At 28.9% G+C, this 17,869-nt stretch overlaps 1 protein-coding gene across 3 annotated transcripts; it reads left to right on the top strand.

Moving 5' to 3' along the window:
* The first annotated feature begins 642 nt into the window (after nucleotides 1-642).
* Nucleotides 643-6,869, top strand: LOC130954054 (tocopherol cyclase, chloroplastic). 3 transcript variants are annotated; one of them, XM_057880790.1, is made up of 11 exons: nucleotides 643-1,024; nucleotides 2,575-2,791; nucleotides 2,882-3,126; nucleotides 3,211-3,290; nucleotides 3,715-3,791; nucleotides 3,865-4,034; nucleotides 4,484-4,581; nucleotides 4,741-4,848; nucleotides 5,307-5,423; nucleotides 6,088-6,237; nucleotides 6,337-6,868. In XM_057880790.1, the coding sequence occupies exons 2-11, from the start codon at nucleotides 2,643-2,645 to the stop codon at nucleotides 6,511-6,513; spliced, it is 1,371 nt and encodes a 456-aa protein (XP_057736773.1). In that variant the 5' UTR covers nucleotides 643-1,024; nucleotides 2,575-2,642; the 3' UTR covers nucleotides 6,514-6,868. The 3 variants fall into 3 exon arrangements, with proteins under 3 accessions (XP_057736773.1, XP_057736775.1, XP_057736774.1); XM_057880791.1 differs by having other exon boundaries at nucleotides 660-1,024; nucleotides 2,600-2,791; nucleotides 6,337-6,869; XM_057880792.1 differs by lacking the exon at nucleotides 2,575-2,791 and having other exon boundaries at nucleotides 644-1,024; nucleotides 6,337-6,867.
* The last annotated feature ends 11,000 nt before the right edge of the window (nucleotides 6,870-17,869 follow it).

Raw genomic sequence — 17,869 nt, 5'->3', positions numbered from 1 at the left:
CACACGATTTTCAAAGAGCAAGTTAGGAGCTGGCTAGGTTTTTTTTCCTTTGGGACAAAATACCAAGGGTTCTTTGGGTATTTTGAGAAAAAGAGATATGCCCAATTACCATACCTAACTCAAACTGGAGAATATTCGTTTTTAAAATAGAAAATTCTGTTATCTTAAATATTATTCTCAAGACAAGGATTTAATTGAAAAAAATAAAGTATAGAGACCAAATTAAAAAAAATATAAAGATTTAGTTGAAAATTTAGTGAAATTATAGAGACCCAAAAAATAATTAAACCATAATTTAATACTGATTTTTCTCTCTTTTTAATTAGAGAATACTAAAATTTTATATTCAAATTTTTTCTCTTTCTTTAATGAAAGAATACTAAAACTCCATATAACTTTGGAGATCAAATTCTCCTCTAAATCTCTACAAATGTATAATAAAAAACCGAAAATATAATTAACCGATTAAAAATTTATAACCATATTTCGATTAACTACTTTAACAAAATCATTTTAAAAATTATAACCATATTATTTAAAATTAGTTAACCAAAACCAAATTTAAAAAAAAATCGATTTTTAACCTATTAACCAAAACCAAAACCAAATTTTAAAAACCCCTCATTTTCATTTAATCCCTAATTCCCTAGTCGCTTCAGCATTCCACCCTCAACCTCAACCTTACGCCTCTTCCATCTCTCTTTACGCCGCCGTCAACAGCTCTTCTCCTCTGCCTCTCGCCGGACCTCGTCGAAAACTCGAAATCCTCTTCTCCTCTTCACTCTGATTCGCGCCTCTATCTCTCTCCCTCGACGGCTCAACCGGTTGCTGCTGCGCTATTGACTCAACTAGTCTCCGCCGGAGTATTTTTTTTGGGTTCTCCTCTGCTCTCGCCGGAGCTCTTCGGTGGCTTGCCGAAGCTCATCGGTGGCTTGCCGAAGCTCGTCTTCACTCTGCTTTGCGCCTCTATCTCTCTGCCTCGACCTTCCATTGTTGTCATTGTTCTGCCGTCGCATCAGTTGAGGTAAGCCCTTGGTTCTTCCATTAATGTCTTCTGAGTTCTGAGTTTTTTCTGTTTTCTATTTCTATTATCTGCGTTTCTTCTGTTTTCTTATGTTCTATAAAATCTGGGTTTGAAGAACCCCTAGTTTTGGATTTTATGTTATCTGGGTTTTTCTGTTTCTTCTGTTTGGATGTTCAATTTATGAATTCTGTTTTCTATCTTATTGCAATGTGACTAGTGTTGTTTGCTTTTGATAAGTGGTTCACTTTTTGATTAGTTGGGACTTCATTAATTTGCATGAATTATCTTGATTCACTTTTTATAGTCCAGTCCTTGTTCTCTTGCTTATGAATTGTTCTCTTGCTTATTGTATATTCTATACCTTTGTGTTATAATTGAATTATATCATACATTTGGAACTAGATTTGGAGGAAAGTTTAATGTCATTTCAGGATTAAGCACTGCAAACTGATAAGGTTTATGTCATTTGATGCACTGCATTCAATTCTCTAGTTAACAAATACATATTTCTTTCATTTCATGGGAGGAATCTTGTTTCCAAAGAAGTTATATGAATGGACAGATATGTGGTAAACGTGTCAATGTGGTATTGGTACTAGACATTACAATCCTTTTGTTATACTAAATTATTTTCGAAGGTCTGCATATGATGTAAAGTATGAATATATGCATGTTTTGTTATTTATTTTGAAGTTATATGGTTGGTTAAAGAATGTCTTTGTGGACCTTTTGTTCTTAATTTAGAATCCCTAACCTTTAATAATAAGATCCCAAAAAATGAAGTGAATTAATCCGCATGCATGAACCTCAATAAACTTCCATAAAATGGAATTTGATGAAACAAAACTCTTCATTATTTTTGTTTGAGTTGATGAGTTTATTTGTTTTCTTTATTAGATGGTTGAAATCTTAAATTACAGTATCTGAATCTCATTACTATACATGTATGGCTAATTTGATGTGACATGGCTAAAGTCTCATTAAGAAAGCATTAGTTGATTTATTGGGTGTAAAAATAACCAGTTTTTCTATGTAAAAAATTGATTTTGTGTAAAAACCAGTTTTCCAGTGTAAAAGCCGTTTTTTTGGTGTAAAAACTGGTTTTTCAGTGTGAAAACCGGTTTTTTATTCTAAAATCAGTTTTTTAAACCAGTCCTTTTTTAAAAACCGGTTTTTATTTTTATAACCGGTTAAAAACCGGTTTTTATATTTCCTAACCGGTTAATAACCGGTTTTGTCATGTAAAATAGGTTTGGTTAATTAACTTAAACTAAATATTTGGTTAGCCAAAAATAGGTTTGGTTTTTGGATTAACCATAACCATGTACAGTCCTAGGATTAACTGAAATTAGGGGTTTTTTAAATTTGGTTTTGGTTTTGGTTAACCGGTTTTTTAAATTTAGTTTTGGTTAACCAATTTAAAATAATATGGTTATAATTTTTAAAATGGTTTTGTTAAAGTGGTTTACCAAAATGTAGTTATGGTTTTTTAACTGGTTAAATATATTTTGGTTTTCTGTTGTACACCCCTACCACGAGCCCTGTTAAAGATGTCCAACTCCCAACACTTTCCAGTTTCTCCCTTGAGCATCCTTCTTCCAAATTCCAAATTCCATCCATGGCATCCACCTTCTTCAACAACCTTCTTGCAACACCCAAAGCACGCCCTATCCTGTGCACTGCAACAACCCAATCTCAACAACCCACGCCACCTCCCACATATTCCCCCACTCCTCCCAACCGCCAACTTCGCACCCCTCACAGCGGGTCAGTCAGTACTCACTACTCCACATTCTCTCTTTTATCATTTCAATTCAGTTATTTACTGTTGCGATTTTCTTTGTTTTTACTTTACAGTTACCATTTCGATGGGAGTGCTCGCAAGTTCTTTGAGGGATGGTACTTCAAGGTCTCCATTCCCGAACGCCGCCAGAGCTTCTGTTTTATGTACTCCGTCGAGAGCCCTTCTTTTCCCAGGAAACTCACGCCCTTCGAGGTGACACAGTACGGACCTAGGTTCACCGGTGTCGGTGCGCAAATTCTTGGTGCTGATGACAAGTACATTTGCCAGTTCTCAGAGGAATCGCAAAACTTCTGGGGAGGTCAGTCTCCTTCTGCTTTCTGTTATTCTCTTGTTAAGTTCGTTATATGATTGTTCGTGTCATGTGGATTTGAGATTGTCGTAGATCGTCATGAACTGATTCTGGGGAACACCTTTGTGGCCAAGAACAATTCGAGACCTCCAAACAAGGAGCTTCCCCCTCAGGTTTGTTAATGTTTATAATTTACTACACATGTCTCTTCCATGTTGAAATTATTACTCCTTTTATTCCTAAATGTTAGAAAATTATTAAGTGTTCTAGATTCTCTGAGAATATATTTAAATAACTAAAATGTCTATTGATAAATTTAATTTTAATGCACTGTTAAAACATGTTTACATGTGCATCCAATCACTACTTTTTACCTTGAATACGCGAATGATTTATCCAAAAAGAATGAATGTTAATAGACGATTATATAAAACGTTTTATGCCACCGTCAGTGCATCAAAATTGAACTCAAAATGGGGTGTATATTCTGAGATGCTCATGTCATCAGTTGGATATAAGTGTACATTGCCAAAATGTCTTATTTCTTTCTCTCTTTTTTTGGCACTTATTTTGCTTCCTACTTGGTCCCTTGTTTAGGAATTTGATAATAAAGTGCTGGAAGGTTTTCAAGTTACCCCGCTTTGGCATCAAGGTTTCATTCGTGATGATAGAAGGTAGGGGCGAAATTGCTCTTTTTACATTGTCTCTCATGTTATATTTCATACTTGACACAAACTTTAATTATAGGTCAAATTATGTAGAAACAGTGGAGACAGCTCGTTGGGAATATAGTACACGCCCTGTTTATGGTTGGGGCGATGTTGGGTCTGCACAGAAGTCTACAGCTGGCTGGCTTGCAGCTTTTCCTGTTTTTGAACCTCACTGGCAAATATGCATGGCGGGTGGATTATCAACAGGCATGCGCTAATACTTACTAGTTCGACTATTAACTATTCACTTGTTAATTTATATCGTGATCTAGTACTCTTCATTTCTTTTATGGGCTGAATGAAACATGATAATTTGGTTTGCCAAATTTATGAGTCTATTATGGTTCTAAACTACTAATGTCATTTGCCAAATTGATTGACATATATAGTCTTTTGCTACCTATAAAATACTAAACATCAACTATATCGTATTGATGAAAGGATGTAATTGTTGCTAGAGCCACAGTGTGATTCTGTAAAGGAAAAGAGAAAATGATGTCATTTACATTTTATGTTTGTGCTGAGACTAGATTGACAGCATCATGTTCGATAGTCATCTGTGAATAACATTTCTGCTTTGAAATTTAGTTACTCTTGTTTGTAAATATAACATTTATGCCATCTTGAATTTACTTTATATGAATATTGAATCTCAGGTTGGATAGAGTGGGATGGCGAGAGGATTGAGTTTAATAATGCCCCATCTTATTCAGAAAAGAATTGGGGTGGAGGATTCCCAAGAAGATGGTTTTGGGTAAAAAATAAAATCTTCGTCAAAGATGATCTTGTATTGTTCATTAAGATATTAATTATTCGGCTCTTTATGCAACACAATTATGTCTGGTTGCATGTTATTACCACCTTTATTTGGAAAAAGTTTATATTTATTCATCTTAAGTTTTCAATGTTGCAGGTTCAATGTAATGTCTTTGAAGGTGGTAGTGGCGAAATTGCACTTACAGCTGCTGGTGGTTTGAGGCAAATTCCTGGAATAACAGAGACTTATGAAAATGCTGCACTGGTAACTTTGTACTGCATCATGTGGCTCTTGTAATTATATTTACTCCAACTTTTTGTAATACCCAGATATTTGATTGTTCTCCTTCCTTGTGTTATTAGAATGAAACATGTTAGTTTTAATCTTTATTTTTCATAAACTTGTGCACAAGGATGAAAATACTGAGGGAGTCAGATTTCCAACCAGCTTGTATTTTCAGACATCATTTAACATGATGATCATTAGGTCTAATGTAAATGCTTTTTACAATGTGGTTTAATTGCGCTGAAACTTCTTTTTACATATTCTAATATGTAGTTTTGATGATATATTGTTATTCCTTTAATCCATTCATTTTAAGTCATGTTGCTAAAAAATTTCATACGATGATTTTTTGTTATGTTGACCTTCTTTCAGATGCCCCCCTCTAATGTTGATAATATATTAATATATTCTATGCTGCAACTTTCAATATGATGCAGATTGGAGTTCATTATGCTGGAATCTTTTATGAATTTGTGCCATGGAATGGTGTTGTTAACTGGGAAGTTAATCCGTGGGGTTATTGGTTTATGTCAGCAGACAATGGCAGACATGTGGTATTTATATCTCTCTAATTACATTTTATTATTCGTTGATGGTTAAGGGCAATGCTACACAGACGCACTATACATACTGTAGGCGTATTAACAACAACAGAGTTTTATTCCACTAGGTGGGTTTTGTTGTATGAATCAAATGATACTATGTGCCTTGTCCACGAATCGTGTCTATGCTTAGCGGCTTAGCCTATATGTACGCAGTATTAAAACGGAAATTAAGTTTGAAGTTTAACTTTCACTTCATCCAAAGTATTGAATGGTTCGAAGTTTTTACATTTTCAATACAAACTTATCTCTTCTACTTCCTTAACAGGGCCTTTTTCCATTATGACAATAAACTGAAATTTGAATCCCTTTACTAATAAATAGTTTTTAAGGTGTACACACCAAATCAACCACCTCCACCTGTATAAAATATATGTTAAAATACAAAATACACATTGAAAATATCTTAAATAACACATGTATTTATACATGGTGGCTAATTTGGTGACTGATTTTTTGTGTGCGTATAGTATTTCTATCTTTCAACCTAGCTAGTGGGGATTGCTTTTTGCAACTTAAATAGAACTTAAGTCCCAGTAAAAACTAAGTATCTAGATGGTCGTCCTTATCTTGGCGATGGATAGAATCAGCATATTCTAAAATTCTAGTTTGGCAGGTTGAATTAGAAGCAAGAACAGATGATCCCGGTACCACATTACGCGCTCCAACAATGGAAGCTGGCCTTGCCCCAGCATGTAAAGATACATGTTTCGGAATTCTAAAGTTACAAATTTGGGAACGAAGATACGACGGCAGCAAGGGAAAGGTGTCTTCTTAGTTTTTACTCTGTCTATACTAATCACCGATGAGTTCGTTCTTGTTCATTGTTTTTCGAAGATTCTCACGAATGTTTTGTAAATGTCAGTTGATACTGGATGTTTCGAGTAACATGGCGGCTTTAGAAGTAGGAGGAGGTCCATGGTTCAGCCCTTGGAAGGGTCAGACATCAACTCCAGCTGTCCTTAAGCGTGCTCTTGAACTGCCAATCGATGTAGATGGCTTTTTCAATGCAGTTCCTCTGTTTAAGCCACCAGGCTTGTGAGAATTGGTTTGCTTTCCTTATAATCTTATCTTATGAAATGACATGGCTGAAAGTTTGCATGCAAGTGTATTCAAAGGCTAACAGTAAAATTTCGAAAGGGATTATGTGATTAGAAACAATGTCCATAATTCAAGATAAAAAGATTGAATGGGTACGTCGCGAGATGTTTTTCTTTTTCATGTCCTAGGTGAAATTTGAACTTGTTACTTTTCATGACCAAAAAAAAAAAAAAAGAACTCGTTAGTTTTTGTTTAAGGAATCAGGTGATGAACAATCACGCACACCCATGTGGTTGCATTCATAGTTTCTTATTGTTTGGGAGGGAATTCTTATTATACTTTTATTTTTGTTTTTTTTTTTTGTAAATTCTTATTGTACTTTTGTTTTTGGTATTGCATTCTTATAGTACTTTTTTTTGTCTTTGCATTCTTATAGTAGTTTGTTGACCTACTTTATAAAATCTGAGAGCTGAAGCCCAAAATGTTTTTCTAGTCTTTCATGCCAATCATTCTCCCACAATAGTCCATAACTGCACATGAAAGCCCACAAATTGATATACTTTTTCAAAGTTAAAAAAATAATAAAAAATAACCAAGTTGGGTCTAGTAGTTCGCTCACCAGTCTGCTTAAGCAATTCATTGGTTAGTGGCAAACTCTTAAATGGAATTTAGTATCTCGTCAGATTAGTCATTGGTTTGTTGGGTTGAGGAATATGGGGAAAACAAAAAAAATGAAAATAATGTTTTATTTTTATAAAAAAATCTTTTTTAATAAAATTTTTCTTCTAAAAATTTTTTATTTTGATGTTTGTCATTAGTTGCTTTATTAAGTATTAATATAACAGGTTAAATACTTATGTATTGTCATATTAGCGAACTTAGTATACAATTTGCATATGGTTTTATCGATATGCATTTTGTTATCATTTTTAATTGGATGATCTATTAATTCAAGTAATAGAAAATTATAAATGGATTATTTTTTATTTTTACTGGAGATTCAAAAAACATTGAATTGGTCTTAATTATTGTTCAAGACAGAATAAAAGAAGGTGGAATTCTTGAACGAAAAAAAAAATCCGATGATTTGGATATAATTTTGTTTTAAGCGATCTTAATATCGGTGGTTTTTTTTTTATGGATTTCTATTTTGAGTATTGTTCTGATTGTACTTTTTATGTTAGGATATAAATTAAATAATAAATAAAAAATGTTGGGTATTTTAAAATTAGCTACTATGTATTTTATACTGGTAACTAATTTTAGTGTATATTTAGTATAGTTGATAATAAATATTTTTTTTGGTGATCTACAATTGCTACTTAATTGATTAGTTATGATGAAATACGAAAAAAATATCTTATTCTTTTTTCATCAATTTCTAATATCTAGTTCAGTAAGATTTAAACTCATGTAGTACAGAAAAGAAAGAACAATTGACAACATTAGATTTTTGTTCAAGAGTAAAATCTTATAAAAATTATCCAATTCGCCTTTTGGAACCATATGTTCTCTCGGATCTGATAATTATATTTTTACTTTTTGAACGTTCGAAAAGAACAAAACAAACATATTGTTCTTTTTTTTAATAATTTCTTATCTCTAATATACCTCTTAGTAAGATTTAAATCTAGATGCAGTTTTAACCATTTGCCAGAAAAAAACAAAAACAATTGGCTAAAATTGAACCTTGTTTATCAACTACATATTGTCCAACCAAATTCAATTCTCTTTCGATATGCACCTCAAATAATCCGATCCGTGTGGATTTTTTCTTCAACTAACAAATAGATCATTGCAGATGAAGAGCAAAAGGAGAAATTTGTCCCCAAGAGAAGCTTGTGTCTGATTAGTTAATTAGTGAGTCACCATCAGCTTATCAAAACGATCATCTATAAAATTTTTTAAATTTTAGTAGGTTAAAATAAAAATAAAAGTTATAGAAACCAAAACAAAAAATAAATGATTTTTGAAGAACCAAAATTTTATTTAAGTCAAAATAAAATGATTAAAAAAAAACACGTTTATTAATCCAAAGTAATAAAATTCTCTTCCTTAATTAGCCTTTTGAAATAATTTCTCACTTAAATTTAAACATTTAAATTGATCATTGTAGTAAACCATGATTAAGCATCGAGATAAACGTGGAATTGAACACATCAATTTTCTTTTATTATAGAATTTTTCTAGTACCATGTCAAATAAAGAGACAAAAGAGTAGGCAATATGTTATTTTATTCTGACGCTCCCTGTAGGCAGTACTTAGTAATGCTTACTTGATTAGCTACTAACCATTTTTTTTTTTTTTTACTTTTTGAATCGATACTAACCATCTTTATATTAGAAATTAAAAAAGTATGTCAAGAACACGATTGATTTGATTTCATTGCATCATTATTAGTAAAATATTTAAATATTCTTCAATAATGTATAAAAGTTTAAACTCATTTTACAAGCACATATGTTATTTTGGTCATAATTATATAATTTTATTTTGTTTTTGTTGATTATTGGTTATTAAATTTATTGGGATTTTTTATTTATTATCATTCTTGATGTGAAACATTCATTGTGACTTATATATCGATTGACGTTTGTCACAATATTTGTTATTGTTTTTTACAAGTTTTGAATAAATATATAATTATAAAGAAAAAAAATTTAAATGGTGTTTACTCATCACTTTTATATTGGAACTATGAAAATATTGGCAGCAATATTGAATCCGAGTGCGACCTAGACAAAAAAAAATTTTTAAAATGTTTATTTTAATAAATTAATTTATTTAGATGAGGATGATTTAGGGAATTATAATGATTATCAATTAATAATGAGTGCAAATAAACATATTGGATTGCAAATAATCTCACCTACCTTACCCTAATTTATAGCTTTATAATTTTTAAATTAAAATAATCAAATACTCGATTAATTAAATGACAACGTGAAAGGTTAATTTTTAAACAATCAATAGAAAATCATTTATAATACATTCTGCTAAACTTTTTCTTCCCTATAAAAACCGATAATTGAATAGTTCATTTCTCATGTTGTGCTATTTTTATTAGTGTTGTGGATCAATAAAGAATTTAAGATGGGTAGGAGAGTGTTATGCTTATGCATGTTTCTTGGGGCATTATTTATGTTATTCAATGCCCAAAATGCATTATTAGTTAGTTGTGCTTTGACTTCTCAATTGCAAAAAGAAATCACAAGAATCAACGAAGAAGGGCCTTATATAGGTTTGGTCATACCAAATTCTTTTGAACTCAATCCTCTTCTTCAAAATCCAGCCTACACTCCCAGTGAAAATATTATTGACTTTGCAGGTAAATATAAATAAGAATAAAAGAAAATATAACTTCATGAATATATATAATTCTCCTTAATTAGATCTCTTGTATTAATAGTTAATATTTGTCAATTTATATTTCCAATTTAGTTTCATTTTCTTTTTTATTAATGGCTAATAAATAATAAATGTTGGGTCTGATCTGCACAGAAGTCTCCAACTGGCTGGCTTGCAGCTTTTCCTGTTTTTGAACCTCACTGGCAAATATGCATGCCATGTGGATTATCAACAGGCATGTGCTAATATTTATTAGTTCGATTATTAACTATTGACTAAATAATTTTAATATGGAATTTAGAGATGTGATTTATCTGAAAATAGAGTGTTTTGATATATATACAAATAGGTAGACGTTGCAAGCAATGCAAGCACAGTTCGCAGATAATATGCTGAATCTGCACGCAATTAACGTGTTGAACACGTGGCAGACACGCAACACGCAACACGCAACACGCAAGTACGTAACGTGTTATCAAGTGGCATAAAAAATAGAGGAATGCTAGGGGGCCAGCATTTTTTGTGTTTTTTAACCATCAAGTAGCCATTAAATCCAATGGTGTGGGATCATTCAATTTTTTCTTGATGGTTAAATGCTGGCCAATTTTTCAAAAAACTGCTGGCCCCAAGACTTTTCCTAAAAAATATAAGGTTGAGGTTGAGGGTTAAATGCTAAAGGGATTAGGAAATTAGAGATTAATTTAAATTAGGGATTTTTTAAATTTGATTTTTATTTTGGTTAATCGATTTTTTAAATTTAATTTTGGTTAACTATTTTTAAATAATATGATTATAATTTTTAAAATAATTTTATTAAAATGGTTAACTTATGTGGTTATAATTTTTTACCGGATTAATTATATTTGGGTAAGTGACCGTCACTAGCTACTTGATTAATTTTGGAAAACAATCTTTTCAACTGATGATTAAGCAGCTGAACTTCAAGTATATCTGAGTACTGGATATGTGGATATGGGTACTGTGTGTGCTGCATAATTTTTCTATTTACATGATATGGTTGTGAACTTAATTGTAATAATGAAACCTCTCAATGATTTTTCAATATGATATGGCGAAAGTAGGCCAAGTTTTATTTTAGTTTCTAAAGTGAGATGAACCATGCCTTGCATTGATGGCATGATATTTATATCTTTTATGGTATGTTTTGTTCTATCAGATTATGATGATATGTATGTGTCTCTATTACTATATATACACACACACGTACACATGTATGTAGTTTGCAACTCGGTTTCTTAAGAGTCGCTGCTAAGGCCTTGTTTACAAGAAATAAGTTTCCATTCGTACATTTAGGTCTAATTTAGGAATGTTTATTTTAAGAGAAATTTGTGTTTTATTACTTTGTATTTAATAATTAAAAAGAAATCATGTATTTATGTTTTTAATTTTAAAAAATTAGGGAAAATTTTGAAAGTATTTTATGAAGTTTTTTTGTGTGTATAATTGGCTCTTTTTTTTAATTAAAAAGTCCAATCTCCAATGTTATATTGATGAATATCTATATTTATTCTTACTATTTATTAAATTGATGTCTGTTATATTTAAATTAATTTTAAATATTAAACAAAATTTTACCAAATAAAATTTTTATAATTTGGTTTATTAAAAATCTTTTATTTTAATTTATTAAACATATTTGCTACAACTTGTAAAATGTCAAAATTTTACCAAATCAAACTTTACAAATAAACAAAAATACATTATTAAAATTAAATTTTTAAAAAGATTAATATTCTCTATGTTACATTTCTGAAAATAAGTATACAAACATTTCCTTAATATACGAAACTCCCCAAAACATCTGCAAAATTACCATCACAATCATATGCTTGAACAATTAAAAAAAATTCTTGATAATCGAATTAAATATGACGGATCTATTTTTGTGATCAACGTCAAAGTTCAAAGGGTTAAATATGTGGTCCATTTTGTGGTACCAACAATGTTCAGACATATCATCATGAATACAAATACCAATTGCTAGATAGATAGATATAGAAGGCCACATCTTCTTGTCTCTCTGATGAGAATGAGTGAATGACTCATGAAACTGTTTAATTACCATGTCTATTTAATTATTGCCATTCAAAAACATACAAATAACTATTACCCTAAATTTTGATTTATTCATAATTCAGTTTAAATTTTTAAGGTGTGTAATTTGACATCTTGAAATTGTCTATATGCATAAAAAATATTAATTTTTCTTCTCAAATTTTAAGAGGCCGGCTATTTATATAAATAAACCATTTCACAGAACAGATAATTTAAAGAAAAAAAATTATATTTTTTGTTTTGTATTATTTAATCATTTTAGAAAATAGTAAATTAATTATACCTTTTAAATATTTATGATATAACAATTAAATGATACGCATACAAAAGCCAAAGTTCAAAGAAGTTATTTTAAATGTTTTTTTTTTTTTAAAAATAATGCTTATACTAAACAACGTAAATGATGTGTTAAAAAAATATTTAATTAATTTTTAAAATTAAACTTTTAATAATCATAATCAAAACTTAATCAAATTCCATTTTTACTCCTACTCACCCTATAAACTCTAATTTTTTTAGTGCTATTCTTGCGCCTCCATCCTAATTTTTTCCCTCTTCAGCGTCCGCGTCGCCTAAAATCAAAGAAACATCTATTTAAAAACAAAGTAACATCTACCTAAAATAAAAGAAACATCCAATCTATCATTAAAAAAAAAACATCTGAAAACATGAAAAGAAACATTCATTATCACCATGTAGTACACGAGCGGCTGTATTGATTCTTCAAATGATCCGACGCAGGAAGGGTTCAGGATGATTGGCGACGTTGCTTTTAGGAAGCACAGACGCGACCAAATGCAGGGAAGAAGAGGACGAATGGTGGTGTTGCTTGTAGGGAGCACGGTCGCGGTGCGACGAAGGGGAGAAGAAGGTGCGCAGCGACAGCGTCGTTTGCAGGGAGAACAAGGGGCGGCGCGACGCATGGGAGAAGTAGATGCAGTGGCGACGTCCAGAGCAGGGGCGGCGCGATGCAGGAAAGAAGAAGGTGCAGTGGCGGCTCAGTTGAAGGGAGCACAGGGTCAATGCGACGAATGAGAAAAAGTTGCAGCGGTTGCAGTGCGTTACTTCTTCAGACGGGAGCAGTGGTGGTGAGGTAGGTGCATTGTTGACAGCGTGACAGAGAAAGGAGAGTGAAGCGACTGCCCTAAAAGGAGAGAAAGGTAGAACCGTAAAAGATGAGATAATAGGATTGCAGTGAGTGTAAATAGGGTGGAATATTTTTTTATTTTAGTGGGTTTGAGATGCAGCTCGTTATTTACGTCACACCTTCTATTGTCTACCTAGCAGAACTAGATCCTATATACTATAAAACATACAACTATGTTAATTTAGTTATAAATTGCATTATATATACACTAAAATTAATTATTAAATTTTTTTAATTATATAATTATAATATAGTTATTTAACTATATATAACCCATTTTATTATTTTATTATATGACAAATTTATTATCCTTGAGATTAATTATTTTAATTAAAAAATATAAAATAAATATATAATAACAAATATGTGGTAACCATTTAATGTTAATGGAGTATTTTTGTTTACCTATTCGATTGAACTCAAATTACGTTATTTACATTATATTCTTGCCTATATAAAAAGGTTGAAATTACTAATTCCGCCCCATCTTCTCCCACTCTTTTTGGTTTTTACACCTCTCTTTTGATAAATGTATGACATTCACCTAATAAAAAACAACAAAATTAGTTAATAATAAGTCAATATAAATTTTAAATGTATGTACAAAATTTTTGTTTATTGATTATGAGTTAATTTTTGTTGTGGTCAATAACATATATTTGATCTTTTTCAAATTGTAGTATGATATATCTACTTTAATATATGCTAGTATATTATCTTTTTATTTATTAAATATGTTGTGATAATAACAAATGTGATATATATAATTTTAGTATTTTAAGAAAAAATTTCTATACTAATAAACTCGGCCTTCAATAAAACAAAGATATCAAGCTAAAAGGAAAAGGACACCCAACAAATAGAAGCGGAAAAAAGGTTTAGTTTACTGGTAGTAAAAAATTTTAGAGTAAAGTATCGTTTTTGTCCCCAACGTTTGGGGTAAGTCTCAAAGTTGTCCCTAACGTTTCAATCGTCCTATTTAAGTCCCCAACGTTTCAAAATTGACTCAATGTTGTCCTACCGTTAGGGATCCGTTAATAAAATTGACGGCGGGACAAAATTGAAACGATTTTGAAACGTTAGGGACTTAAATAGGACGAAAACGTTGGGGACAAAAATGATACATAGAAATAAATTTTAATTTTATTCTTCAATAATAATAATTTTTTACTATACATAGTATTCAATTATTTTTAATCACATTTACACTTAATCACATCACTTTTATTCTAAATAATTTTTTTTTATTTTATACTTAAAGTAATGTAATTTTTTTATAAATAAATAAATTTTACACTTTTATTCTAAATAAATAATGTAATATGAATAGAATGAAAGTGTAAAATTATAAAAAAAAATATATAAGTAATGTGATTGAGTAATGAAAGTAAAATTACATTATTTAGAATGAAAGAGTAAAAGTATAAAAAAATTAATTTATTTTGAATGAAAGTGTAAAATTATAAAAAAAAATTATAAGTAATGTGATTAAGTAATGAAAGTAAAATTACATTATTTAGAATGAAAGTATAAAATTTATTTATTTATAAAAGAATTACAATACTTAAGCATAAAATTATAAAAAAATTATTTATTTAGAATGAAAGTGTAAAATTAAAAAAAAAAATATAAGTAATGTGATTAAGTAATGAAAGTAAAATTATATTATTTAGAATGAAAGTGTAAAAGTTATTTATTTATAAAAAAAATTACATTACCTTAAATGTAAAATTATAAAAAAATTAATTTATTTAGAATGAAAGTGTAAAATTATTAAAAAAATTATAAGTAATGTGATTAAATAATGAAAGTAAAATTACATTATTTAGAATGAAAGTGTAAAATTTATTTATTTATAAAAAAATTACATTACTTTAAGAATAAAATTATAACAAAATTAATTTATTTAAAATAAAAGTAATGTGATTAACTGTAATTTAAAAAACGATTGAATATTAATTAGAGTAAAAATTAATATTATTGAAGGATAAAATTAAAATTTATTTCTATGTATCGTTTTTGTCCCCAACGTTTTAAAATTGTCTCAATTTTGTCCCGCCGTTAATTCTATTAACGGATCCCTAACGGCAGGACAACATTGAGTCAATTTTGAAACGTTAGGGACTTAAATAGGACGATTGAAACATTAGGGACAACTTTGGGACTTACCCCAAACGTTAGGGACAAAAACGATACTTTACTCAAAATTTTAACATCTTAGTTAAACCCAAAAAATAAAAAATCCAACAGCAAACATAAGTGGACAACTGAAAATCGTTTTACCCGAAAGCTGCTACCAATAACTCTTGTCTGGTTATCCTAATTATTGTAAAATTTAAGACGAGAGAAGTGTTCTTTTCCCAAAGTAGAGCATATCTTCTTCTTCTGTGACCAACCTAATTAATTAAAAGGAAAAATGCAGAGCAACAATTTTGTTAATTTGAAAAACGGAAAGGGTATATAATTAACTAATTGTTTATTTTATAAATAATTCTCAGCTTCTTGATGCACATAACAATTTTTAATTCTGTTGTTATAATTCTAATTAGTTTTTTTTTGTTTACGTATTTTTCAATTTGATCGACTAAAAATTAATATTGTTATGACTTTAAATTTTATTTAAAAATTTATTGAATCAATAAATTTTTAAGACAAAGTTTAAATTTTTACTATTTATTTAAAAGAATAAGTGAATTGAGTATTGACCACTTAATTAACTTAAATTAGGTATAGTGCTGACTAGTTAACTACTTGTTTATCACTATTCAGCAACACTTTGCAAAGCCTAAAATCGCGCTTCAAGTCGGCATTGGCCTTTTGAAAAGATATTATATCAATTTATTATTACTACTAGTCTACTACTACTATACAAAAAAACATACAGGTAATAGAGGTATAGTGGTGTCCTTTCCATCATTTATGCGATGGCCATAGAGCTTCATGACCTGACCACACTTCACATTACTCATGGGTCATGCCAGTTTTAGCTGTCATAATCGCCATTTCATTTCTTTTCTTTCTTTCATTTATTCATCCTACTCAGTACTCACATAGCAACAGAGACATTTATGCTATATTTACTTCCTTTCTTGTATTGGACAACAACAAAAGAATTCCTGCAAACTAAGTATAACTCAAATATCATAATTTTTTTATACTTATTTAGAGGATACAAATTTTCTTATCTTTAATTAAAAAAAAACCAACAAAAAATTCCTTTCTTATATTTAATTAATATATAAATATATTAGTTTCTCAAATACATATTTAGAGGCTAAAAATTTTAGATATAAAATTAGGATGAATAATATATTTTAATATTAAAATTTTTGATATTTTTTAAAATTATAAAAGATACATAAATCAGAGGGTTCGGGTATAAAAATAAAAGGGTTCAATTTTTTGGAATCGGACGGTTCGGTTTATATACTTTTAAAAAATCAGATAGTCCAATTTCTACTTCTTAAATTATTAAATCATCCACATTTTAAAAAAAATACCACAGCAGCTCACAATTTAAAAAAATACCATTATTAATCAAATATAAAAAAATCGCACATTCAGGCATAAATTAATTTTAGAGAAAATTCCACTCCTCTCTCCTGCGAGATGCTAAAATGACACTCTCCTCCCCTCTATTTTATAAATGTACATTCTCCTCCCTTCTAACTTTTAAAAAACCTCTTCTTTAATCCATTTTAAACTTTTTATGTGGATTAATATTAACTTTATCTATTTTTTTAAGAAAAAATTATTTTTTTAAAAAAATATCCATTTGCAAAAATTTTATTTTTTATCATTAAATTTTGCTTACCAAAATACTCTTTAATAAATTATTCTTTTATTGATTAAATTGTATTATTACTAAAATATTTTTAAAAAAATTAATAATTAAATTATTTTTTTCTAAGATACCTAGCCTTTAATAATTTTTTAATTATTAAATTTTGATTTTACTAAAATTTTTGTTAATAATTATTTTTATATTTATTATTAATTTTTTTATATCAATATATATTATTTTAACATTAAATAAAAAAATCTTACCACCGTTAATATGTATAACAATTAATATATATTGATATTGAGAAATAATCTTACTAAAATTTTTATTTAATGTTAAAATAATATATATAGATATAAAAAAATTAATAGTAAAATATAAAAAAATTGTTAACAAAAATTTTGGTAAAATTATAATTTAATAATTAAAAAATTATTGAAGAATATTTTAGAAAAAATAATATAATTATTAAATTTTTTAAAAAATTCAATTTAATCAATAAAAGAATACTTTATTAAAAGATATTTTAATAAACAAAATTTAATGATAAAAAATATTTTTTTTGTTAATGAGTATTTTTTTAGAAAATATTTTTTTTCTTTAAAAATAGATAAAGTTAATATTAGTTAACTTAAAAAGTTTAAAATGAATTAAAGAGGAGGTTAATTTTTAAAAGTTAGAAGAGAGAAAAATGTACATTTATAAAATAGAGGGGAGATGAGTGTCATTTTAACATCTCACAGGAAAAGAGAGTGGAATTTTTTCTTAATTTTAATATGATTGCAGATCTTTGTGATTAACTGGAGCATAATCCATTTTCGTGTTTAACCAAAATGTGATAGTCACAAAATTGCTAGGAACATTTTGAAACTATAAGCCAAAAGCAAAATCTTTCTTGCGATTTGGGTATTTTAAAATTAAAAAATAAAAACTATAAATTATTTATAGATTTTTATTTTATAAATTATTCTCCCATATTTTGGTAAAATATGAAAAATTTT

The sequence above is a fragment of the Arachis stenosperma genome, chromosome 10 (assembly GCF_014773155.1).
Source record: "Arachis stenosperma cultivar V10309 chromosome 10, arast.V10309.gnm1.PFL2, whole genome shotgun sequence".
Classification (NCBI taxonomy): Eukaryota; Viridiplantae; Streptophyta; class Magnoliopsida; order Fabales; family Fabaceae; genus Arachis; species Arachis stenosperma.
Note: the sequence above shows the minus strand (reverse complement) of the source record. Positions and strands in the feature narration are given on the sequence as shown.

What these genes read in the sequence shown, in the direction of transcription:
- LOC130954054 (XM_057880791.1), top strand. Translation starts at nt 2,643, where the DNA reads ATGGCATCCACCTTCTTCAACAACCTTCTTGCAACACCCAAAGCACGC. An exon ending in TTCATTCGTGATGATAGAAG is followed by an intron (nt 3,792 to 3,864) that starts GTAGGGGCGAAA and finishes CTTTAATTATAG; the next exon opens with GTCAAATTATGTAGAAACAG. An exon ending in GGCGGGTGGATTATCAACAG is followed by an intron (nt 4,035 to 4,483) that starts GCATGCGCTAAT and finishes ATTGAATCTCAG; the next exon opens with GTTGGATAGAGTGGGATGGC.